The 25,326-nt window shown below is 40.1% G+C and overlaps 2 protein-coding genes, 1 non-coding gene and 1 pseudogene across 3 annotated transcripts; 1 reads left to right on the plus strand and 3 right to left on the minus strand.

The window, feature by feature from the left end:
- The first annotated feature begins 365 nt into the window (after positions 1–365).
- On the plus strand, positions 366–5,044 carry LOC127761807 (putative disease resistance RPP13-like protein 1; annotated as a pseudogene).
- A 3,878-nt stretch (positions 5,045–8,922) lies between these two features.
- LOC127761711 (sphingosine kinase 2-like) lies at positions 8,923–14,433 on the minus strand. The gene is made up of 10 exons (XM_052286071.1): positions 13,940–14,433; positions 13,636–13,758; positions 13,422–13,522; positions 12,539–12,611; positions 12,368–12,454; positions 12,188–12,265; positions 12,024–12,094; positions 11,164–11,439; positions 9,361–9,483; positions 8,923–9,193 (listed from the first exon to the last, which is right to left on the minus strand). Exons 1-10 carry the CDS (start codon positions 14,331–14,333, stop codon positions 8,996–8,998), a joined length of 1,524 nt encoding a protein of 507 aa, XP_052142031.1. The 5' UTR covers positions 14,334–14,433; the 3' UTR covers positions 8,923–8,995.
- Positions 14,434–15,154: 721 nt separating this feature from the next.
- TRNAD-GUC (transfer RNA aspartic acid (anticodon GUC)) lies at positions 15,155–15,226 on the minus strand. Its single transcript has one exon. It is a non-coding gene; the product is annotated as a tRNA-Asp (tRNA).
- Positions 15,227–16,256: 1,030 nt separating this feature from the next.
- On the minus strand, positions 16,257–20,234 carry LOC127759915 (probable 1-acyl-sn-glycerol-3-phosphate acyltransferase 5). Its single transcript, XM_052284129.1, has 4 exons — positions 20,052–20,234; positions 17,870–18,583; positions 17,493–17,623; positions 16,257–16,774 (listed from the first exon to the last, which is right to left on the minus strand). Exons 2-4 carry the CDS (start codon positions 18,493–18,495, stop codon positions 16,332–16,334), a joined length of 1,200 nt encoding a protein of 399 aa, XP_052140089.1. The 5' UTR covers positions 18,496–18,583; positions 20,052–20,234; the 3' UTR covers positions 16,257–16,331.
- Between the last annotated feature and the right edge of the window lie 5,092 nt (positions 20,235–25,326).

Consider the following 25,326-nt stretch of genomic DNA (forward strand, 5'->3'; position numbering starts at 1 on the left):
CCCCCCTTCTCGGCCGTCTCCTCTGCCACGAAGGAGGCGCTTTGGCGCGCCACCGACGCATATGTTGCACTCGATGAGTAAGCCGTCGTCCTCATCCTACCCACTCCTCTTCCCGCAATAAAACACTCTCGTAGAGGGCGCATGCTTCCCTTGCCGTCTCTTTTACAGGCGGCCCCTCCCGTGCAAAAAAAACTTATCGAAGACGGTAAGGGAGCCGCCTGGCTAAATGTATCCCTGTCGTCTACTGACCATTAGATGAGTGTCCATGGACCATGGCCGTTTACCACGTAAAAAAAACGCTCTCCTAAATAGCGTCCGTGAGGCTTTGTTAAAACGAATTTTTTTATATATTTTTATAAATAAAATTAAAAATAAAAAAAAATTCCGCGCTGCGGCGTCTGCAGCAACCATTACTTCCTTCCTTCGCCGCTACTCGCTAGATTTGCCCCCCGTCTCAGGCGATTGCCTCGCGGTGCGAATTGCGACGGGACGATGACCAGCCGCCGGGATCCCCCGCCGTTCGGGGACAGGGGAGAGCACGGGAGAACGGAGAAGGTCTGCGGCCTCGAACCCCTAACCAGGTAGATGCGTTCCATCGAGTTGTGGTGCTACAAAGACCTGGTGGTTGAAGCGGCGGAGAAGAGGCTCCAGCGGGGCAGGTTGTCCGGCCCGGCCGGGGACCTGGTAGATGGGTAGAGGTGCGATCTCCTCAGGAGATAGCCTGTGGCGGTGGCGCGGCTGCGCGGGAACCATCCGCTACGCTGCTTGAAGGTGGCTGACGGCATCTGACAGGTATATCTCCTCAGGCTTCTGTCTTCTGTTGCAATTCAATGGCTACTGCTTGTGGGTTTGGATTATTGGGCGAAATGCTCTGCCATTTGATCTTAATTTTTGGCCTTTTGTCCCTTGCGTAGAAGTGTAAGTATGCACGTAGGGTCACCTCACTGCCATTGCTAACAAGGGCACATCATTCAGAGCCCAACTAGTGCGTCTCGTGTTGCTGATGTGTAAATTTTATGGACTTTCTCGATTAACCAAAGGCTGTCTCCAGTCGTTTGTTTCTTCGTCATTTTAAAGATAATATCGAAGGACAATAATGGCGTAGAGCTACAGAAAGATTCCTGCATGTTGACATCAATTTCATTTTATTTGTACGATTGATTCTGGTGTACCATCCAATCCAATTATTGGTCTAGTGTATAAATTTGGATTGCATAGTACTCCCTCCATTTCACAATGTAAGACTTTTTAGCATTACCCACATTCATTTAGATGTTAATGAATCTAGACATGTGTACGTGTTTAGATTCACTAACATCTATATGTATGTGGGCAATGCTAGAAAGTCTTACATTGTGAAACGAAGGAAGTATTCATTAACCATTTTATATCCTGTTGAGGGAACTCCAAAAATAAATAATTGTCCACCTTCAATTTATTGTTTTTTTACTGGTGAATCTGCGTAATGCCTTCTTGCTTTATCATATAATAAATATATACACTTGCCTTGAAGGCCCCATTAGTTGGCTTATTCGTGGAATAAGCCAAACGACATATTTACAAATGAGAAGTAATTTGTGAATAAAACTTTTATATAGTGTTTTTAGCGACCTAAAAGCAAAGACTAAAAACTAAACTTCAATGAAAAAACCCCCAAAATCAGCTTCAAATTTAAGGTTGAAAATCCAAATTTTGACTGATAAGTATAAGCATAAGCGAAAAGATGAGGCAGGAAGTTACACCAACACCAGACCTGCTCTGCTACAAAGACTATCACTTCTACTCCCTCCATTCCATAATATAAGGGACAATCACCTTTTTTAGATGTTCCATAATATTTGGCATGCATGCAAGTATGCAATTAACTATGATATTTTCTCCATTAAATTATTACTTTTTTAAATCCTTTACTTTCATGTTATCTAATTCTATTGGATGCATGCATTATATTTATTAGGATGATCCAAACTACAAGATGATAATAATTATTTCTTGGTCTTTGGGTTAAGGGTGGTTGTGCCTTATATTTTGGAATGGAGGGAGTACTTTTTAATGGAATATGCTAGTATTGAAATTATTCTTAGTTCATTAGATTTTATGGCATTTAGCACTTAGGATATGTACAACAGTTAAAACAACTATCATCTCCATTGTCTCAACATTAAATAAATAACTCAGAGAAGACACACTCCCTCTGATTTAAAATATAAGTATAAGTTGTTTTAGCCTTGTACTGTTGTACACAAGAATTATAAATCATCTCAAATGACTTTGTTGCCCTTTATTTATTGTACATTGGAAAAGATGAACTATTTATTTGTAAGAGGGGTAGAATTTTTTTATAAGGCCAAACAAGAAAAAAATTCAAAAAAATACCTAGAAGTCGCAAAATGCTTATATTTAAGAAAGACTTAAGAAGGCTAAAATGCCTTTTGCCTCTTTCTTGTACCCCATCTTCCTTTCTATATCACAAAATTACTATATTATTACGTTGCTAGAAGATGCCTAATTAATTATTGTCTATTCTTATTGTGCTATTCTGAGCTGTTTAATTCGATAAGGGGTTGTATAGGTATTTTGGAGAACATTAATATAATGAGGACCGTACCATAGTCTGTCAGGAATATGCCTTAGAAAAGTGGTGAATCTATAATTTTTTCATTAGGTGCACCCACCCACAAGAGCTTGAAAATGTCTCACTTTCTCTATGCCTGTCCAAAAGGACATTTGAGAAAACATGAAATAGGACGGCCAAAATAACACTGCGACTTGCATATTGTGGCCAAACATATCACACTTTCTTATATGCGTCAGTTTGTAGAGTCCCTCCTAAATTTCTTATAAGCATCAGTTTGTAGAGTTCTGCCTTTCGCGTGCCCTGCAATACAAACGCTCCTCTCTGGATCTGGTAACCCTGTACTCTCTTAGTGCTTGTTTCCTTCACACTTCTCTGTTTAAGTTTTCCAGCCTTTGGTGTTTTCATGTATTAATTCCTTGTAACTATATTTCCCCACTCCAAGCATTTCCATAATCATTCACCGAAAAATTAAAAAAAAATGTTTCAAGAGTTCTGTTGTCTTTATTTTGCTCATGAAAAAAAAAGTATCTTTATATTCAGATGTGATTACCACATTACCCCATTCTTCCACTGATTGACTTGTTCACAGCTGCACAATCTTTCATAATACTCTGAACAACGTTGTTCAAAAGTTATCCTTTGGAAGTTCCACTATCCCTATTACACATACAAAAAGAAAAGCAAAAACTTAGATTTGCATTTCTCATCTCCAGCTAAATTTCCACTACACCGTTTATCTCTGCATACCTCCAGAAATAGCTTTATTTCCTATCGTTACTATTTCATATTAGCCAAAGTATCCCAGCTATTTGTCTTGCACTCTCGCCCATCTGTTCCCCTTCTTATATCCATACAAAATAGTTCTATTCTACTTCCTAGGAGCTCTGGTTCTGACGTAAAACAGAAAATATATAGTAAAACATAGAATACCAAGAAAAGGAAAAAAATTGTGTTATACAATGGCGGAGGTGGTGCTAGCTGGCTTGCACTTGGCCGCAAGGCCAATCTTCGAGAAGCTCCTTGCTGAGGCTTCAACCTACCTTGGTGTGGACATGATGTGTGAGTTCCATGAACTGGAGACCACCATCATGCCACAGTTCGAGCTGGTGATTGAAGCAGCTGAGAAGGGCAATCACAGAGCCAAGCTGGACAAATGGCTCAAGGAGCTCAAAGAAGCCTTCTACAACGCTGAAGACCTGCTGGAGGAGCATGAGTACAACATCCTTAAGCACAAAGCGAAGAGCAATGGTTCCCTTGGGAAAGATTCCACTCAGGCGCATGCCTCTTCCATCAGCAATATTCTGAAGCAGCCTCTGCATGCTGTGTCCAGCAGGTTGTCCAATCTGCGTCCGGAGAACAGAAATCTACTTCGCCAGCTGAATGAACTGAAGACCATCCTTGCAAAAGCCAAGGAGTTCCGCGAGCTGCTTTGCTTACCAGCTGTTAATAGTGTTCCGGACTCCATTGTACCAATACCCGTTGTTCCTGTAGCCACATCACTATTGCCCCCGAGAGTATTTGGTCGCGATATGGATCGTGATCGTATAATACATCTTCTTACTGAGCCAACGGCTGCTGTCTCTAGCTCAGCCGGCTACTCGGGTTTGGCCATTGTTGCACATGGAGGAGCGGGAAAATCCACCTTGGCACAGTATGTTTACAATGACAAAAGGGTACAAGAACATTTTGATGTCAGGATGTGGGTCTGCATCTCACGCAAACTCGATGTCCATCGTCATACACGTGAGATTATTGAGTCCGCAACAAGTGGAGAGTGCCCACGTGTAGACAACCTTGATACTCTCCAGTGCAGGTTAAGGGACATACTACAAAATTCAGGGAAATTCTTACTTGTGTTGGACGATGTTTGGTTTGATAAATCCAACAATGAGAGAGAATGGGACTTGCTGCTAGATCCTCTACTAATTTCCCAGAAATCAGGAAGCAGAGTTTTGGCAACTTCTCGACGAGATATACTTCCAGCTGCTCTTCGCTGCAAGGATGTGGTTCGTTTGGAATACATGGAAGATACCGAGTTCTTGGCTCTCTTTAAACACCATGCTTTCTCTGGAACAGAAAACATAGATGCACAGCTGCGTGCAAGGCTAGAGAAAATTGCAGAGAAGATTGCTAAAAGGCTTGGACAATCTCCTTTGGCAGCGAGAACAATGGGTTCTCAGTTGAGCAGGAATAAGGTTATAACCCTATGGAGAAGTGCTCTAAATATTGAAAACTTAAGTGAGCCCATGAAAGCCCTGACGTGGAGTTATCTGAAGTTAGATTCACGTGTGCAGAGGTGTTTTCTGTATTGCAGCTTATTTCCAAAAGGTCACAAGTATAAAATCGATGAGATGGTTGACCTTTGGGTGGCAGAGGGACTAGTTGATTCACGCAACCAGGGGGGTAAGAGAATTGAAGATATTGGCAGGGATTACTTCTATGAGATGGTGTCTGGGTCTTTCTTTCAACCAGTTTCTGAAAAATATATAGGTACATGGTACATTATGCATGATCTACTGCATGATTTGGCAGAGTCACTCACTAAAGAAGACTGCTTCAGATTAGAAGATGATGGGGTGGAAGAAATACCAGGCACTGTTCGACATCTATCTGTTCGTGTTGAGAGTATGGAATACCATAAGCAAAAGATCTGCAAGCTACGTTATTTACGCACTGTTATCTGCATTGACCCACTCATGGATGATGGAGATGATGTTTTCAATCAGATACTGAAGAATCTGAAGAAGTTGCGTGTACTATATTTGTCATTTTACAACAGTAGTCGGTTGCCTGAATGTATTGGTGAGCTGAAGCACCTTCGGTATTTGAATATCATCAAAACATTGATTTCTGAATTGCCAAGATCATTATGTACTCTTTACCACTTACAGTTACTTCAATTAAACAAAAAGGTGAAGTGTTTGCCTGATAAGCTGTGCAATTTAAGTAAGTTACAACGTCTTGAAGCATTTCACGACAGAATAGATAAATTGATAAATGCTTCTCTGCCTCAAATTCCTTACATAGGCAAGCTAACTTTGCTGCAACATATTGATGCATTTTTGGTGCAAAAGCAGAAGGGATATGAGTTGCGACAACTGGGAGACATGAACGAGCTCAGTGGTAATTTGCGTGTGGTGAATCTTGAAAATGTTAGTGGAAAGGATGAAGCATCAGAGTCGAAGCTGCATAAGAAAACGCGTCTTGCAGGTTTGCATCTTTCCTGGAATGATGTGGATGGCATGGATGTTTCTTATTTGGAGATTCTAGAAGGCCTGAGTCCGCCATCTCAATTGGAGGACCTTACAATTGAAGGTTACAAATCTGCCATGTACCCAAGCTGGTTACTTGATGGCTCCTATTTTGAGAATCTAGAACATTTTATGCTTGTTAATTGCTGTGGGTTAGAAAGCCTACCACCCAATACTGAGATCTTTAGGCACTGTGTGAGACTTACCCTTAAGAATGTCCCGAATATGAAGACACTATCTTTTCTTCCAGAAGGTCTCACAAGCCTATCAATTGTGGGGTGCCCACTGCTTGTGTTTACTACTAATAACGATGAACTTGAACACCATGATTATAGGGAGAGCATCACGAGGGCAAACAACCTGGAAACACAACTTGTTTTGATTTGGGAAGCGGATTCATATTCAGATATTAGGAGCACATTGTCGTCCGAACAATCATCCATGAAGAAGTTGACAGAATTGATGGATACTGATATTTCGGGAAATCTTCAAACCATTGAAAGCGCTTTAGAAATAGAGAGAGATGAAGCCTTGGTTAAAGAAGATATCATTAAAGTATGGCTCTGTTGCCACGAGGAGAGGATGAGATTCATTTATTCAAGGAAGGCTGGGTTGCCGTTGGTTCTACCATCTGGACTATGCGTACTCTCTCTTTCCTCCTGTAGTATTACAGATGGAGCTTTAGCTATTTGCCTTGGTGGGCTTACTTCACTTAGAAATTTGTTCTTAACAGAGGTTATGACTTTAACTACGCTTCCACCAGAAGAGGTCTTCCAACATTTGGGGAATCTTAGATACTTGGTCATTCGTTCCTGTTGGTGTCTCAGATCGTTCGGGGGCTTGCGATCTGCTACCTCTCTTTCAGAAATAAGATTATTTTCCTGTCCTTCTTTACAGTTGGCACGTGGTGCAGAATTTATGCCAATGTCCCTTGAGAAGCTATGTGTATACAGTTGTGTGCTTTCAGCTGACTTCTTCTGCGGTGACTGGCCACATCTGGATGATATTCACTTATCTGGGTGTAGGAGCTCGGCGTCCTTGTATGTTGGTGACCTTACCTCCCTCGAATCATTCTCGCTATATCATTTGCCAGATTTATGCGTGCTGGAAGGTTTGTCTTCCCTGCAGCTTCACCACGTGCACTTGATAGATGTTCCAAAGCTTACTACCGAGAGCATCTCACAGTTCCGCGTCCAGCGTTCGCTCTATATTAGCAGTTCTGTTATGCTCAACCACATGCTCTCCGCTGAAGGTTTCGTAGTTCCAGGGTTTCTCTCTCTTGAGAGCTGCAAGGAGTCATCCGTTTCATTAGAAGAATCTGCAAATTTCACATCGGTCAAGTGCCTCAGGTTATGTGAGTGTGAAATGAGTTCACTACCAGGAAATATGAAGTGCCTATCCAGTCTAAAGAAACTCGATATCTATTATTGCCCCAACATATCATCTCTACCTGATCTGCCGTCCTCCCTCCAGCATATATGTATATGGGGTTGTGAGCTCTTGAAGGAGAGCTGCAGAGCACCTGATGGAGAAAGCTGGCCAAAGATTGCGCATATCCGCTGGAAGGAATTCAGATGAATTGTGCTTCAGAATCACTACTACGGAGAAGCGCAAAGGTGAAGGCCCCATCAATGCATTATCAGAAGTACTCTATATAATATTTATTTCATTCGCTCATGATCTTACGAACACATCATTAACTTCACTTTTCCTTTGTTTTGCACAGACACTCCAAGATTTGCTCTCTCAGGTAACTTCGTCTCTTCGCCACCTGTTACAAGGTAGAGCGCCTCATGCTCATATAGCAGTTCAGCTCTCTCCTGTAGTCCTGTGGTCTGTCGGCTTGTGCTGTCCACTCTGTTCCCTGCTTCGTCGATTGCCATATATACGTTTCCCTGCTGCCTTCTACCGACCCACCGCCTCCCTTCATCCGGTCTCTGCCACTGACGGCCCATGATCGTGTCCTTTTGCTTTCACCCCTTAAATGGAGTCTTGTTGGTCTAGAAAATCTCTGTTTGTGTCGTTCAAAAAAAAAAAAAATCTCTGTTTTGTCTCTTCAACACTCAACTATTTCTCGTATTTTGTGTGATATCTCTCGTATTTGATTGCGTGATGTGATAATATATTGAAGTAATTGGATTTTGTACTTCGCACAAATATACAATATGCTACTGTACAAGTGCTTGTCTATGTAGTTTTCATAAAGCTTGTATGATTTGTGGAAGTTTCATATGTTTTTTTAGCATGATGTTTCTCACCTCACATACAATGTGTCCTTGTTGAGCTGCCTGGCAGTTTGCCACAATTTGATTTGTCAGTTGTCACCAAACTGTTTTGTTGCACTCTCTAGCGCTTGTACAGTTCCAGTTTGACTTCTTAGTTCTCATTTTATTTTGGAAATACGCAAGGAGCGTATCATTGTATTAAGGAGTAAAAGTTATTTACATCGGAACAACCGAAAAAGAACTAAAATAGAGGGGGACAGGATACAAGAGGAACTTAAGAACTAAAACCTACTACCTCTGTTCCAAAATATAGCAATTTTTAGCTATGAATCTAGACACTAAAAATTGCTATATTTTGGGACGGAGGGAGTATTCTCTAAGACTGAATTTGCGACCCTGTCCTAACCACAGGAACGACCAAGGCTGGGATTGCCGCCCTAGCTAGCCGCCACAGGTCGGCTTCACTTGTCATGGCTCTCGCAATCTCCATCCATGAATGGGTTTTTTGGTTGAAGGCTCTACTGTTTCTTTCCTTCCAAATCGTCCATGCTACCAGAGCTGCAATGGTGTCGAACTCTCGACGGTTCTCATTTTATAACCCCGGTTGAGTAAAGATATATAACCTCTGCCTCTAGACATAGTTATATTTTTGGACGGAGGGTCTATGATACATCTACTGCATTTGAAGCAGCCCAGAGCCGCTGGATACAGACGTACTGACTCAAATCGTGAGCCTGCTGTATGATTTATGCATATTTCCAGTTAAAATAATCCAGTTGTGTTGTTTCATGCGAAGGTGTAATGGTGTATCAGCGTTTTCTTTTGTTTTAAAAGATATTTCTAATGAATACTGCTCAAGATTACCAGGTTTTTCTAACAAAGAACGAAACAATTGGCACGAATAAATACTCCAATCTCGGGAGAGAAAGGAGATAAAGGGGTCATTTGGGACAATACATTGTGGCCAACGCTCGGTGCACTGTCATCTGAATGGAAGGGCCATAACCCATCACGTCCTGTTTCTGGTTTTTGCCGTACGTTCCTTCTCCTCTAGCGATAGCCTCCCCGTCCACGTCTATTATGCCACCTCGTTTTGGATTCTCCACAAGCTGGCCTGGTGATAACCGAAGACATCTCACCTGCAAAGTCAAAGCAAGTAGTGCCATTTGTAACTGAATATTCTAAACTGGGGAGGTTAATACTTCATGATTTTTCACTTTGGAAGAACAGTATCGTGGATTGTGATGGCCATTGCTATTTTATTGTTAACATCATCCTTTTATCAGGGATGAGGAAATAAACTAACCTTTAGATACGTAACGTATGGTGATTTTACATGACTCCCATCGCCCATCTTCATCAGTAGGGCTAAAAGATCAGCCTTTGGACAGTCCCTGACTATGACTGCATCCATGTAGCCATCTGAGAACTGCATCACAAATTATAGCATATGCAGATTCCATGAGTCAAATAAGCTATATCAAGACTGCAAAATAAGTTCCTCCACAAAAAAATGAAAATGAGTACATGTACCGATATAACTATATCGACGGAAATTGTTTAATTACAAAAAACAAATCAGAAAGTTTTACCTTACGACAACACCAATATAACAGTAAACGATAGGAAATGATTCTGATGGGCTAAACCACACCCAAGATTTTACGACTAACAAGTTGGATTGGAGTGTTCCATACCGATGGTCCGATGCATACATGCCCAAGTAAACAACCCTTGTTCTTAATCTAATTCTAGCACTTCAATGCAATGTAAATTTAACAATCTTTATAATACGAATTTCGTGTGCCTTCTAGGGCGAGCCCTACCACGTGGCGCGGCGTGATTCACGGATTGCTCCTCACGCGCAATGGAATGGCAGCAGCCTCCTCGGCCGTCGCCCACGTGTCACGAGTGCGCTCAGGCAGCTGGGCCTTGATTCCTTGAGTCTAAATGGGCTGCACTTTGATTGGGCTGGGTTCATATGTGATTAGGGGAAAAAACACGAACATTCCAGTAAAATGGGGAGTGTGAACTGTGAAGAAGGGGGTAAACGGTGTGCGGACGTGAGACGAGAAAAGCATGAGAGAAAACGATCTGTGTGCATGCATAACTGCATCTCCACTTCATATTTGTAGAATGATCCTTGTAATTCTTTTAAAGTTCATAATAGTACCTTCAGTCAATTATGTGCAATTATATACTCATAGGATGATTGTATCAAACAAATAATTACTTGTTTGTATTTTAGTTGATGGAAAAACAAAATAAGTCAAATATTTATGTTACTATATTCGGGAAAGATAAATACAATACTTCAAATAAGAGCATGGAAATATAATACAAATATGGATGAAACCGTGAAAACATATAAAAGTTTTGTTGCATTCAAAACTTTTACATTTATAGAAATATATGACACTATAAATCTTTTACTGCCTTCAACCTAGAATATAAGAAATTTTAAAGTTAAACATGGTCATTAAGAAATTTGGTATAATTAAATGGGGGAAGAATGTGATTGGATGGAAAGTGGATGTAAGTAAAGAAATTGAATGGTAGAGGGTTATGATTGGTTGGGAATAAGACGTTCGTAAGTTATCATCGTATGCTTTCTTGAAATTTATTTTCAGAATAGTATGTGGAGAATTTGTTATATTTTGGAACAAATTATAAAAGCTAAAAAATATTATATTTTGGGACAAATGAAGTAATAAATACTACTTAAAAACGCTATTAATAGGTTCTATCAAATATTTAATTTTTATAGTGCAAATATAAAAATCATGGCGCGCCTATTGGCACGTCAATTTTCTAGTGATTTGCTTCAATACAATCTAATCCTAATCACTGGTTTGTCAGAAAATGAGCATGCCTACTATTGCCTGGGAGGAAATAGGATTTTTTTTTCAACTAAGACAGGTTCGAAATTCAAAGGACACTGTGGACAAAACATTACTAGAGAAACAATTGGAGCAGCGAAGAAATACAACGCAAACAGGACAGTGCAACATTCTGTCTATTGATATAGTAGGAAAAATACAAAAGACCATAGCCCTAAAAGGCGATAAGAAAAACAGCCACGCCACAGAAGAGCGAAGAATTCAATTACCTTGGCCCCAGGAGCTGCCATGATACTCTCAGCAGCCCATTGCACGTTGTTGATCCAAATAGACACAAATGGACCATCAAGGGATCTCCATTCTGAACCTTGAAACTCAACGGAAGGACCTTGATAAGAACACAAAGACTTCCCAATCTGTTCTTGGCATTCTACAGTGCAATTCTCAACCTGCTTGACGACATCTCCATATGCCTCATAGCCGGGGGCAGGAACATACTGAATACTTCCGTAGTATTTTCTCAAGTTCATTATGCGAACCAAAGCCTGAAATAGTGCAAGAGTATCTTTAAGACTGAAGGCATCATTTTCCAACAAAGATTTCCAGACACCCAAACTTCCTCTTGCTTGGGAAGCAGGAAACTGATATTGTGACATAGTAATCACATTACTTGACCTAACTAACACGTCTGAAAATATGAATTATGTCAAACAAATTGAGGACAAATTCAGAAAATAGTAGTATGCATTTTTTAGGTGAAAGCCTAAGGAGTGCGTGCATATAGCTAACGAATTTGCGGAACTTGTGCATAACCGAAATGCTACATATTGCATTTTTTTTTAGATAAGGGTATTTTTTACCCGGCCTCTATATCCAATCGGATATATGCAGCCTTTTAAATTAGAAAATTAGCCCCTCAACAACCCAATATAAAATTCGCTCCTATAGAGATTTAAACTCAAAACCTTGGGATGTTACTCAGCTCACCGCAATCAATTTTGCACCATACATGCCATATTGCATGTATGGTGTAAAGGTGCAAGTAGATGAGTAACCATTGATGACAGATATGATATAGTAAAGAATTGAAAAATAAAAAGGAAAACGTTGAAAACAAAAGCATACATACATAGAAATCAAAGCGTGCACTTCCCATCCACCTGTACTTCTCAGACTCAATATCTATATCAGCCACCAAACCTGAAATGTATTATTATTATCCCTAAATGGTGAGATGAGAGCCAAGAAAGTATCATTCAGATTCGATCAACTAATTCCAAGCTTGTGGCATACCCCAAGTCATATTCAAGACACTGAAAAATTTCTTCCTTCCCTGCACAATGGTGCATACATCCAAGGACTGACTGTGACCTGTTCAACGTGAAAGCTTGATGGTTCCGTAAAATTGTCCATCGGAAATTAGCAAATTGTCATCAAGTATATGCTTTATATGTAACGGAAATAGATCAAGACCTCTGATAATGGCAAATACGGCATTTGGAACCGAGTATGTCTCACTGGCAGAATGCAACAGCGATTTAGCCATGCCATTTCCTGTACCTGCACAAATTACAAGTCCAAGCCTGTTTAGATATTTTCAGATTTTGATGTACCAAAGTCTTGCCTAAGATGAATTGTTAGTACCTGCTGGAACCACCCCAATCGGTATCTTCATCGCTTCCTCCCAATCCATTCGTTGTAGAATTCCATTTACTACCTACACCAGTAATGGCAGCTTGAGAATCACTGAAAACAACGAATCACCCATTAAGAGACCCTTCAGAGGCAACTAGAAAGGAAAGTTACACCTAGACGTCTTTTAAGTACTATCTCTATTTTTTAATATATATGACGCTGTTGACTATTCATCTTATTTTTTTAAAAAAATTAAGTGTAAAAACTTTTAAGTCAATAACATTTGACGATAAATTAAGTTACAATAAAATAAATGATAATTACATATTTTTTTTAAATAAGACGAACGATCAAACGTGTCTTAAAAAGTCAATTGCGTTATATATTAGAAAACGGAGGGAGTACAATTTAAGCACTGAAAACGACTCGAGCCAATTATGTGCTGGTTATGTACCAATCTGGAAGATATCTGATAAGTTTCATAATCAACTTTAGTACTGTGCAATTAAACTGTTTGGATGACATCGACCAATTATCAAGCCAAAAGTCGAAGGCTTTAGCTAAGGCAAATCATGTAAGGTGCAAATGATGTTGACCTTGTACAGTACAAATTAATCATTAATATTTTGTACTTGCAAATCTTTCTTCTTATTACTTTTTGCGAGCCTTTCTTGCAAATCTGGACTTTCCCCGATAGATATAGAAGTATATCCTTTTCTCTTAACGCAATCATACGCAAGCCTTTTACGCATTCCCCGAAAAGGATATACGAGTATATCAGTAAAGAAGTCAACCTGCACAAACCAATACGAGTATATCCAAACCCAGCCATGGCAGCAATGCAAACACGTTACAAATTCAACGGATAATTACTGAGTATATCGTCACTAACCTCCACGAGGACACCATCGCCGCTGACACAGACAATGCCATCGTAGCGCGCAAGGTCAAGAGAAGACGCCACCTCCCGGGCGTGCCCCTGATACCGGGTCTCTGAAACAAACCGTGAAGAGAAGTAAATCAAATATCTTGGGAGGAAACGTGAGGGAAACCACAAAACACCGATCGCCGATAAGTGATAACAACGTGCATTCCGCTCCGGAAACCTTGCATTGTGACGTTGACACCGGCGGCCTCGAACAGGGGCTTGATCTCTGCCTCGTAAATCTTCTTTCCGCATTTTTTGCCGCCGAAGGGGTTGACCAGGATGAACAATCTCTTAGGCCGTCCTGTGTCATGTTCATCAAAAACTTTAACGATTAGTACTAACCTTTCATGGATTGGATTGTTGGATAAGATCATAAAAGCAGAGGAATTGTTTCATCTTGTCTGAGACAGAGGAACCGATTGTTTTTTTTACTTTTGTGGCCTAGTGATGATCAAGAGGCACAAGGAGAGACACGTACGTACCGAGGGAGTCCAGGGAGCCCCTCATCCTGTCGCACCAGGCCGCGGCGGCGTCCTCGCCGGCGGCCATCTCGAACACGTAATCCCTCCTGCGCCTCCTCCGTCCTCCTCCTCCCTTCCCCGCACCCGCGGCGCAGGACACCGACCTGGCCGCCGCGTCCGCCGGCAGCACGAAGGCCTTCACGACCACCTCCTTACCCCTGGCCTCGACCCCGAGCACGTCCGCGTCCAGCGACAGCACGCGCTCCGCCGCGGCGCCACCAGCGCACCGCCACCGGAGCTCCCCTCCATCTCCGCCGCCGCCATTAGCTGCACCGGGCGGGTCGGTGCAGAAGAGCGTCGCTTCTGCCGGCGCGCCGTTCACGCGGACCTTGGCCGTGGCGCGGTGGTCTCCCATGGCGGAGGCGGAGGCGAAGGTTTTTGGGCGCTGGAGTGCCAGATTGGGGATGGGGCGACCGGGCGAGTGGTGCGCGCGACGATGAGGATGATGGATGCGATCGATGTGGAGGGCTTCGGCTCGTTATAGGCGGGGAGCTGGGTCCAACGCGTTCGAACGAAAGCGAAGCGACGGATGGGTCTATGCAACGCTATTGTTTGCCGGTAGGAACCGGTACGCACGGCCTGTGTACCGATGTGATATTTTGTTGCGTGCGGCCCAGACAGATTATGCTGCTGCTGTGAATGAAGGACATGTTGACTATGTTATTTTCAACCTTACTAAATTTTGATGAAGTTACTTTAAAAAGTGGCTATATTTAGTTTGCTGCCAAAATCCTACCAAACTTTTAGTAACTATACCAAAATTTGGTAAGATTATTTTTAGCATTAAAATGAACCGGGCCCGAATTTAGATAATTGTACACTACGCGTATCTTCCTGTCATGTCACCCGGACGGTTCAACAAAGAAGTGTCCATATCTGTTTCAGGGAAAGAAAGAAATAAACAAAAAAATTGTATGTATATATATATATATATATAATTTAATGGATATATATATATATATATATATATATATATATATATATATATATATATATATATATACATTAAATTAGTTCCTATTCGGCCAGCACGTACTTTTTCATCAAAAAAAAGAGAGAGAAAACAACACAGCACACGTCTGTCTTCATAGAGTAACGCGTATGTGGAGTTGTGGACAGCGTTAAGTGTAGCAAAATGTCAAGATGCAGAAACAAAAATAGGGAAAAAAACAATTTCGCCGTTGCCGGGGATCGAACCCGGGTCACCCGCGTGACAGGCGGGAATACTCACCACTATACTACAACGACTTTGATGCTTGAAATGTTTGCGAGTTAATTAATTTACTTATAATCATCTTTGCAGGATGCCTATCACTCATCGAAAAGATATTTTGCCGGGTCGGTCGAAGTAACTGGCGACCAAATATCATTAAGATTTGAGGGAAGAAAAAACAAATACAAAGGGTATGCTTACAACAACAGGAGGCTGTTGAGTTAGGATGAAAGCTAGGCCTCAACCCCCACAAGAGCAAGTTTAATAATATAGCTAATCACTGGCTCCAAATCATCTATAGCTAATTTAATAGTCCATTCATACAATAGTTACCTATAAAAATATACTACACCATTAATATCCAGTCCCACCTCTCATACATAAATAACGACTTAGAGTTCGTGTTGCAGCCGGCTATAAATCTATAGCTGTCTTATATAGCTTGCTATTATACCTGCTCTAAGCTGAAAGAGTAATAAAAACAGAAAAAGGGCTAGTTGCTATTTGTATCAAAGTATCCTGCTTCCTACCACTGCATTATCTCCTCCTTAATGGCTTCGACCAACTGGTCAGGGCTATTTGTTCGAAAATCGGGCATTCCGCTCTTTCCGTACCATCCAGCAAACTAAACATGCTGAAAACACATGCTGACGCTGTCGAAATTGTAGCATTCCCGAAAACTCATCGAGAAGATAACTGTACATGGTAATATTAACCTCTACTCTCTCCGTCCCAAGAAAAAACAAACCCTAGTTTTCCTGTCCAACGTTTGACTGTCCGTCTTATTTAAAAAAATTATAAAAAAAATTAAAAAGACAAGTCACACATAAAGTATTAATCATGTTTTATCATCTATCAACAATGAAAATACTAATTATAAAAAAAATTCGTATAAGATGGATAGTCAAACGATGACATAGGAACCCACAGTTTACTTTTTTTTTTTTTAAGGACGGAGTACCTCAGTCACTCCAGTGCATACCTACAGGCTACAGTGGTGAACCCGCAGGAATAATGCTTACTAAATCATCTTGCAGAAGTAAAACAAAAGAGGAACGATGACAATTGCACAAGCCAAGGGTTTCTACAGTAAATATCTTTTGCAGATATACAGTTTCCAGTCAAAGCTACAGCCTCTTTCTACAGTACCTTTTTGGCATGGGTTCCACCCTCTGATGAGCATATCAGTTGGGGTGGTTGAATGGAGAAATAGGTAACAAATGTAAGGTAAGCGCAGCTTAATAATACATAGACCTTGAACCACACAGACGAAAAAAGAGATAGGTACAAGAAGAAGCCTGTCGAGCTGACTATTGCAATGAAATTAGCAAGGCACTCCAGTGTGGATACATCCCCTTCAGTTCCTTCATCAGGGAAGTGGCCTTGCATGAAAAAATCTGACAGAAGCTGGTCCTTCTGCCTGAACCTCTCTATCATCCAATCGGTTACTTCATCTTCTGACGTTGGAATGTCACAGAGCTTAACAGTTCTGATGTGGATGTGGACTTCAGAAGGATCGGTGCCATATATAATATCCAGAAAATCTGGCAGGCGATGCTTATACGCTATTGTGACATCATAAACTGCATGAATCAGAATGCAGGTGCCAAATATACATGAGAACTGTCAATATCCTTGGCCAAAATAAAGAAGGAAGCTAAGTCCAAACATTATCACGTTCAGTTGTATTCATGTTTCAAGTTTTCATGAATGCAAGCATACGGTCCTAATTCCATTTACTGCGGTTGTTTGGTCAGTAACATTACAAGATATTTTGAGAATGCTGGTACGTACTTGTTCAACACATCACAAATTGGACCAGACAGATAGTACAACATACACAATTACTCCTAAGTTGTTTGGTCCGTTTTGGATGCCCATTAACTCCAACAGTACAACACACTATTAAGTTGTTTGGTTCGCTTTGAATGCAAGATGTGCTTTCTGTTCATTAACTCCAATTTATAGTAAATCATTACAACAGTGAATGCCATAACTGACAACCCATGTAGGAGTGCTATCTAACAACCTTTTCTAAAACCAATTCCTGTACTTTCTAAACAGCTTCCCTTTTAGAAACTTGGTGGTTTTTAAGAACTCACGTTTATGACATACTTAAGAGTAAGACCTCCAATTTTTCACAGAAATGAAAACGGATATCTAGAAAAAAGAGACAAATACCATCACTCAAGGATCAACTGTTGTAGGTTCATATTTACTTGTTTAAGGGAATTTATAATGGTACCGCCAAAGAATACCATGGGAACAAGTTGTATGGCGGAGGGGGGGGGGGGGGTTCACCTGCATCTAGGGAGCTCTTCAACTCTTGCAAACAGCAAAGGAACCCCTTTGTCTTTGGAAGAAGAACATTTTTAAGTATAGGCAGACCATGCTCCGAAGCATATTCTTGACTCTTGATGCATTTCTTCTCACTAAGATAAGAGTAGTAGAGTATCAATCAGCAACAGATAGATAAAGAGAGAATATCATACATAGGCAATAACTCAATAGAATGAGAAATCGTTTCTCAAAGGCAGTATTGACAGGGGAAAATGCGTTCAGTATATTTGAAAACTTAGAAAGTTCGACAGATATGTGATTAAGAATATAAATTCTGATAGTGCAGGTGGATCATACTAAAAATATATTAATGAATTCTAAAGATAAATATGCCTTACGTATAATCAGTGCCCTCAGGGAAAACGGCCAACCAGAGGGAGTCTCTGGGGTCCTTAAATGCTGACAGTTTGTTCTGGATAATTGCTTCATCAATCTCCCATTTCCGTTCTACTGGGATAAACTCAAAAATGTGAAATGCCCAGCTAAAAACAGGCAATTTCATCAAGCTGCTCTTAAGGATGTACTTGATATATCCTAAATAGCCTTTCCTCAATGCAAGATCCCACAAATACATCCAGTCAACCTCAGTCCTGTGGTTGGCAAATAACAAGACACGCTTTTTTGGAAGCACACTTTCACCAGAGAAAACCACATTGGTCTTGTTGATCTTCTCAAACAAGAATGGCCATAAAGATAGCCACATTCCAAACAGAACAGAGGTCGCCTTTCTACTGTAATGCACGCTGACTAGCCGAACAAGGAAAGTAGTAATAGGGGCTATGAAAACTATCAATGTGAATGCTGTTGACAGTATGATCACCACACATGCTACACCGCGGCATCGTCTCATGGGAGTCAATGGACGGTGCTTTGACCCATTGTTCAGAGTGAGTGGGCTAGCATGCTGCACTTTCTTCTGTCCTCCATTGACATTATGTCCTTGGGAGCCACTTGAACCATTCATCTTCTACAGCTAAGAACTGAACCTACTCAAAGTTCAAAGCTAGGGTCTCGAATTATCTAAACATCCTGTAGGGTAGGAGAAACGAGAACTGCAAAAACAAAAAAACCATATTTCACCAGATTGAAGCATACTATTTTGCTTTATGCATTAGCAAATTAATATGAGAGAAATAAACACTGTTGATTTGCATTGACTTTACCATAAATTGCATAATACTCGAACTTTGCAGGCTGACCATCAGTCCATGCAGCTCAGTTAAGCTAAGGGCCAAATCACATTACAGAAATTTGGAACATGACATCACATTTTGCCATGTGCAAGAAACATATAAATCCACATGGGTAAACACATGATCCAATCTTCTATATGACTCTACGCATGCGTGCGCACACTGACAAATACTCCCTCCGTCCCACAAAAAATGAATCTAGGATTGGATGTGACTTATTCTAGTAAAACGAATCTGGACAGAGGTATTTCTAGATTCATAGTATTAGGATGTGTCACATCCAGTACTAGATTGTTTTTTTAGGGACGGAGGGAGTATATGGGAGTATGAAATGACCATCAACGGACAATCTTTTGTTTTGCCATTAAACAGGCTACAGTAGTAGATGGATTTAGGACATCTGTGTGAGTCACAACAATCCTCATATACAGCAGTTATTGCACAAGTGACAAGTCCGTCACCTCACAGCCAAATAAATTCTATATACCAAACTGAAATATTCCAAAAATATCATGCAGCCATCTTCTGCAGCACGAATGGTGTTGCACATTTCACGGACTAAAATATTTCTGTGTTTTTTTCGGGTAAGAAATAAACGAATTAGTATATGTTGGACTCCAGAAAATATTTTTTTGCAGATCAAATTCATGAATGATTGATTGTCCTCTATGTGTCCTATATTAACCATGAAATTGATTTTACTACAAAGAGTGAAAGAGATATCAGCACAATCGCTCAAATATTTTGCGCTTCTATTGAATTACGTCTGCCCTCCTCAATTCAAACATCTCGGCAAAAGTATCGCCACTGTTCTACTTCTGCACATGTGAAGTTCATAAAAGGTTTCTTCATAGTAATTTGCAAGGAGTGGCATTGACGCCACCTTCACTCCTCCATAATTGGGGAAAGGAACATGACAATCCCATGCCTATTGCCTAAGTCCTGAAAGAAGCACACATGCCTACGTTGGGCCGACAGCTACAGCTCAGCGTGTAGAATTGACTTACAGGCTTGGGAGCTCCACCACGGCTAACAATGCTTGCACCCCATCCCAACGTCGCAATCAATTTTACCAAACAGCTCACCACAAAAAAACCAGGGGCGGATCCAACTTGGGACATGGGGGTTCAGTTGAACCCCCAAACTTTTCGGGGAACAAACAAACTGTTACTTGTATAGTTGTATTAAGGTTAAGGCTCTGAAATTAAGGGAAGAGCTTCTTCCAGATCTAGAAGAGAAGCTAGGGTTAACGAACGAACGAACGCAAGCAAATTCCAGACCCGATGGGAGAGAGAGATGAATCAGAAAAGAGGATGTGGATGCTCACCATAATCCTCTCGCCTGCTCTGCTCGCCAGATGGAGATCGCCGCCCCTCCCCTGTTCAGCCGCGACTCGTCTTGGCGGCGCAAGGAGCGGAGGAGACGGGAGATTTTCTTTCTTTTACGCCACAAAGGGAAGGGGAAGACACTCGGGCTGCGTATGGCTAATGGGATTAGGAGGGTGGGAAATGGATATCATTTCCCTTTTCTAGATTTCTGCCGTTTGGATAGATAGAAAATGGGATGTGCAATCCTGATAGATTGCTAGGTGAAATTACCAAATTGCCCCTTGCCATTTTGACCCCTTTCTATCTTTCTATCTGTCACTTATTGCAAGGAGGGGTATTTTGATCATTAGTCTAGAAACTTCATTTTTCCATCCATCAAACCAAACATGGGATACAATTTCCCTTCATACAATCTACCACCTCATTTTAACATGATATCATTTCCATTTTCCGTTGGGCATAATCCATTAGCCAAACGCAGCCTCGGAGACTCTTACTAATGAGAATTAAGAATTTGCCACTGGTCACACATGTCATATACACATAAGGACATATGTAGGACACACGTATTATAGACTGTGAGTAGTAAATTCTTAATTACCATTTTAAAAGTGGCAAAAAGTTAAAAACCCCGGACGAGTACTCTCACCTTTATCTCAATATTTTACTACTTTAAAACTAGTTATTTCTTTATGATGACTAGTGGCCCACATTCTAAAAATCAACAAACTCGGTTAGCGATTTGTGTTAACAACAAACTCCTCATACTACCAGCAACCACTAACGGTTACTCCACGCGCCACCACCACCACCACTCTTTCTTCATGAGCCACCATCGTTCCTCCTCACTTTCTTTGCATGCGCAACCGCACCCTCTAGTTACACTCCATGAGCCATCTTTTTTTTCCTCTCCCTCTCGTCATGCACACTATTGTAGGGACTCACGGAGGCAAGAGTCGACCCGATGAAAAGCGGAGACGCTAGATCCAGGCTCCTTCTTGCTGGATCTAGCGATTCCCTAATTGTCAGAGGGAAAAAGAAAATGGAAAGAGAGAGTTAGTGTGTGGTGGCTGAGTCACTGGACTTGGAGATGGATGAAACAAGGTGGTCCAAATTGAAATGTAAAGTTAGTTGTTATGTAAATAAAAAGAATGGTTAAAGGATGACATAATATGAAAACTTTTAAGAATACATAGTACGAACTGTAATTTACTTTTTTTTCTTTAGCACAATTAAAGATGAGTTGTCTATTACCCGAAACTCATGTGATATACTGTCTTAAGCACAATTAAAGATGAGTTTTCCATTACCCGATAATCTTGTGATATATTAAGTACTCCCTCCGTTCCAAAATAAGTGCAGTTTTAGCACTGTTCATGTCTAACGTTTGACCGTTCGTCTTATTTGAAAAAGAATATGATTAGTATTTTTATTGTTATTACATGATAAAACATGAATAGTACTTTATGTGTGATTATTTTTTTTTAATTTTTTCATAAATTTTTCAAATAAGACGGACGGTCAAAACGCTAAACGCGGATATCTATAGCTGCACTTATTTTGGGACGGAGGTAGTATTGTTGGGTCAGTGTACTTGGCTATTACTAATAGTCTCATGATATGTTGACGCATGAAGATGCAAACTTCTATTAACACAGGCTGATTAATTATGGTAAGACAAATTCAGCTAAAAAAAGATAAAATTAATGCCATCAATTTTGCTCAACAATAAAGCATTCGATTATGGTCTCTTTTTCTCACTGCATGATATACGATTGTAGGTATTTCCGTAATTCTTTCATATTATTTTTTTTCTACATATATTTTAATCTGGACTAATATTTTTTCTCATAATTAGATAGATAATAAATCATTTTTCATATTTCTCCTATAAAATGTGAAGAGGGCATTGTATAATTTCAAAAGTATATTATAAGTGTATGTAATTTAATGTGTAAGATATGAACCTATAGTATAAGATTTAACTTTTTATAAAAATGTCGCACGATAGTAGATAGGTAATGAACTAAACAACCATAAAATATATAGAGAATCCATCGTGTGTTATTGATTTTGTCCTTATTCTAAATATGTCACTAGGTTTGTCAAGTTCTAATATGCTATAGCACTTTGCTTAACTTCTATAACATACCATCGTCGTCTAGTTAGCTTCCGTTAGTATTGTATAATTTTATCATAATGACCGAAATAGCCATGGGACGAAAAATTCCAAATATCATATTGTAATACTTCCAAAGTTTGAGATGAATATCTTCTCTGCCTTGTTTATAATATGATATTTCGGAATATTCAGCCAAATTTTGGAATTTCTGTCCCGGGGATATTTCGGTCATTAAAACAAAATTATACAGTACTAACAAAGTCTAAATGGATGATAACAGTATATTATAGAGGTTAAGCAAAATACGATGGCATATTGTATAACTTAACAATCTCAGTGCCATATTATAGAATAGGGACAAAGTCAGCGGCACACAGTGGATTCTCTTAAAAAATAATCTAGTCAAAAAAGTTTCTTTATTTTATTCAAAACAAAACATTTTTTTACCAAACACATTAGGAGAACTTCAAAAGAAGGTAATAAAAAAAAGAAGTTTAGTCCTTAGCTCAAACACACATGGGAAAAGTTACTTACATCCATGGTATGGTATATAATCACATTAATCGATAATATACTAATATTATTAAAATTGTTCTTCGTCTTAATACGGTGTAAAACTAAAACTTTAACCTTACATTCTTCTGTTGTTCCATCTTCTTCTCGCTTTCTTATTCTTATTTATTTTTGATAATAATATTGCTATAATCAGCACTCGTACTTGCACATGAATACTAGCATCTAACTCATATGTGTGTGCTCCGTAATATATATTATCTATGTTTTTACATGAGTAAACAATAATTATTATATTTGTTAATAATATTGTAATTATATAAGGTACCTAACTAGTTTTCTAAGAAGTGGAAAATATTTTTGTTAAATATAATCTAAAATGCTATAAAGATTAATAATATTAAACGATATATAATCATATATTTTTTTTATAGATGAATTAGAGATCGACACATGTTAAGAATCCAATAATCATAATGCTCTATATATATTGTTCAAGTGAGTTATGATATTCTATTTAGGATGTATTTGGCAAATGGGTTATGAGATGTGGGATTGGGAAAGGGAAATGAATGGATAGCTAGGATTAAATGAGGTGTGATGAATGGATGGCTAGGACACAATATTACCCTTTGGAGTGTAGGATATTATTTCCCTATACCATTATAATATCATTAACAAATATAATAATTATATTTTTATTAAACATAATCTAGAATGCTATAGAGATTAATAATATTTAATGATATATAATCATATAATTTTTGTATAGATGAATTAGAGATCGACACTTGTTAAGAATCCAATGATCATAATGCTCTCTATGTATATTGTTTAAGTGAGTTATGATATTCTATTTAGGATGTGTTTGGCAGATGGATTATGAGAGATGGAATTGGGAAAGGGAAATGGATAAATAGCTAGGATTAAATGAGATGTGATGAATGGATGGCTAGGATACAATATTACCCTTTGGAGTGTGGGATATTATTTTCATATCCCATTTGGAAACAAAGCCTTACTAGTTACATGTCTGTGCATTACAATGGGATCTATAGATAAAAATAATATTTAGTTTATTTCTAGTCCAATTTTCATGATATATTGGGTTTTATATTTTTTTAGAGATAGTATTGTGTAACAATTAGATAATTTATTATTTTATGAGTAGATTAGTTTATCGTACACCCATTTATAAAATCCTACGTCCACCACTGAAAAAACTCATCTTCATCGTGCTAGTATCGCACACCGAAGAAACCCCAATCGAGCAAACAACCACCCACAAAATCCTGCGGCGACGAACTCCGAAGTCAGAACCGGATCCTAGCATCGGCGAATTAACTACCCGCTACAACCCCAAGAACACAGGAGACTCGCTTGAACATGATCCACCCCACCCGTACAGGACCAGTCGAACGGGCAGCAGAAGCTAGAGAGGCATACAACAGTAGAAGCAATTACCTCGGAGGTCGCGTGGAATTCACCGTCGACTTCGCCGGAGGAGGAGGAGGAGGAGGAGGAGGGTGAGACTGCCTGGAGACTCTACGGCTACGGGAATCCCGATAGGATCTACCGCCTGTGGGTCCCTCCTTCTTCCGCGGGGCGAGGCGGATGAGGAAAAAGTGGAGAACACGAGGGGATCTCGGCCTCTCGGGTCGCACGCCACACACCAGTGGAGACGACCAGGCAGAAGACGGAGAGCGGTGCGAAGCCGCCGGGACGGAAGGAAGCAGAGGGTTTAATACCACTCTCTATTGCTCCACTGATCCATCCCACTATTCCATTCTCTCTCAATAGTTTGGATGTGGTGGTGCTGGGTTCGGATCGCGGTCTCGTGGAGGTGGGCACACCCGTGCGGGCGGGCGTGAAGCGACTGGATTCAGGGGCCCGTCCGTCGTGGTCCACCTACCGGTGATTGGCAGTGGTATGGTCGGGTTTTTCTTCGGTTGCCGCGGCCTTGTCAGTTTCGGGGGGCTCGGGGGATGACGGGACGCTGTTGTCCTCGCTGCGCATCGTCTCGTGTTGGGTTCGACCCGCAATATCTTGTCGTGGATGCTATGTGTGATGGATACGAGGCAGCGACTTTCGATCTGTGCGGGTTTGACGGAGGAAAACGTGCTAGGAAAACACTGAACGGAGCTTGCTTTGAGATCCGTTCTTGTCAGTAGAAAACATTCTTGCGTTCTTTGGTAAGACAAAACAAGTGCGTATTTGTACTGTATCAAGAAAATAAGCATACATCTCTTCCTTCTATCACAACTCACAATGCAACTTGGTATAGCGAGAATCATTGTGAAACAATGCGTCCAACCTGTGTTGAGTACTCCCTCCAAGCTGATAATACTTGTCATTTAAGATAAATGTGAGGTCAAACTTTAAAATCCTTTATTATAAATCATTTTCAAAATATTTATCTTTCAAATATGGTGACTACGTGTATAGATTAGTCTTAAAAAGTACTTTAATAAAATCATATATTTATTAACACTTTTATAGATATTATAATGGAAAAATAATGGTCAAAGTTGTTTTTTAAGATCGTGCACTACCGACAAGTATTATCAACTCGGAGGGAGTAATTATTATTCTATGCTCAAATAGAATAGAGCATTTTGAGTAATTTTTTATAAGTTTAT

Source organism: Oryza glaberrima, chromosome 1, assembly GCF_000147395.1.
Source record: "Oryza glaberrima chromosome 1, OglaRS2, whole genome shotgun sequence".
Classification (NCBI taxonomy): Eukaryota; Viridiplantae; Streptophyta; class Magnoliopsida; order Poales; family Poaceae; genus Oryza; species Oryza glaberrima.

Coding starts and splice junctions, on each gene's coding strand:
- LOC127761711 (XM_052286071.1), bottom strand. CDS start 14,333: ATGGGAGACCACCGCGCCACGGCCAAGGTCCGCGTGAACGGCGCGCCG. Junction 12,266..12,367: donor CGTATTTGCCATTATCAGAG/GTCTTGATCTAT, acceptor CACGTTGAACAG/GTCACAGTCAGTCCTTGGAT. Junction 9,484..11,163: donor TGGCAGCTCCTGGGGCCAAG/GTAATTGAATTC, acceptor TTTGTGATGCAG/TTCTCAGATGGCTACATGGA.
- LOC127759915 (XM_052284129.1), bottom strand. CDS start 18,495: ATGAATGGTTCAAGTGGCTCCCAAGGACATAATGTCAATGGAGGACAG. Junction 17,624..17,869: donor CCTGAGGGCACTGATTATAC/GTAAGGCATATT, acceptor CTCTTATCTTAG/TGAGAAGAAATGCATCAAGA. Junction 16,775..17,492: donor GAAGAGCTCCCTAGATGCAG/GTGAACCCCCCC, acceptor TGATTCATGCAG/TTTATGATGTCACAATAGCG.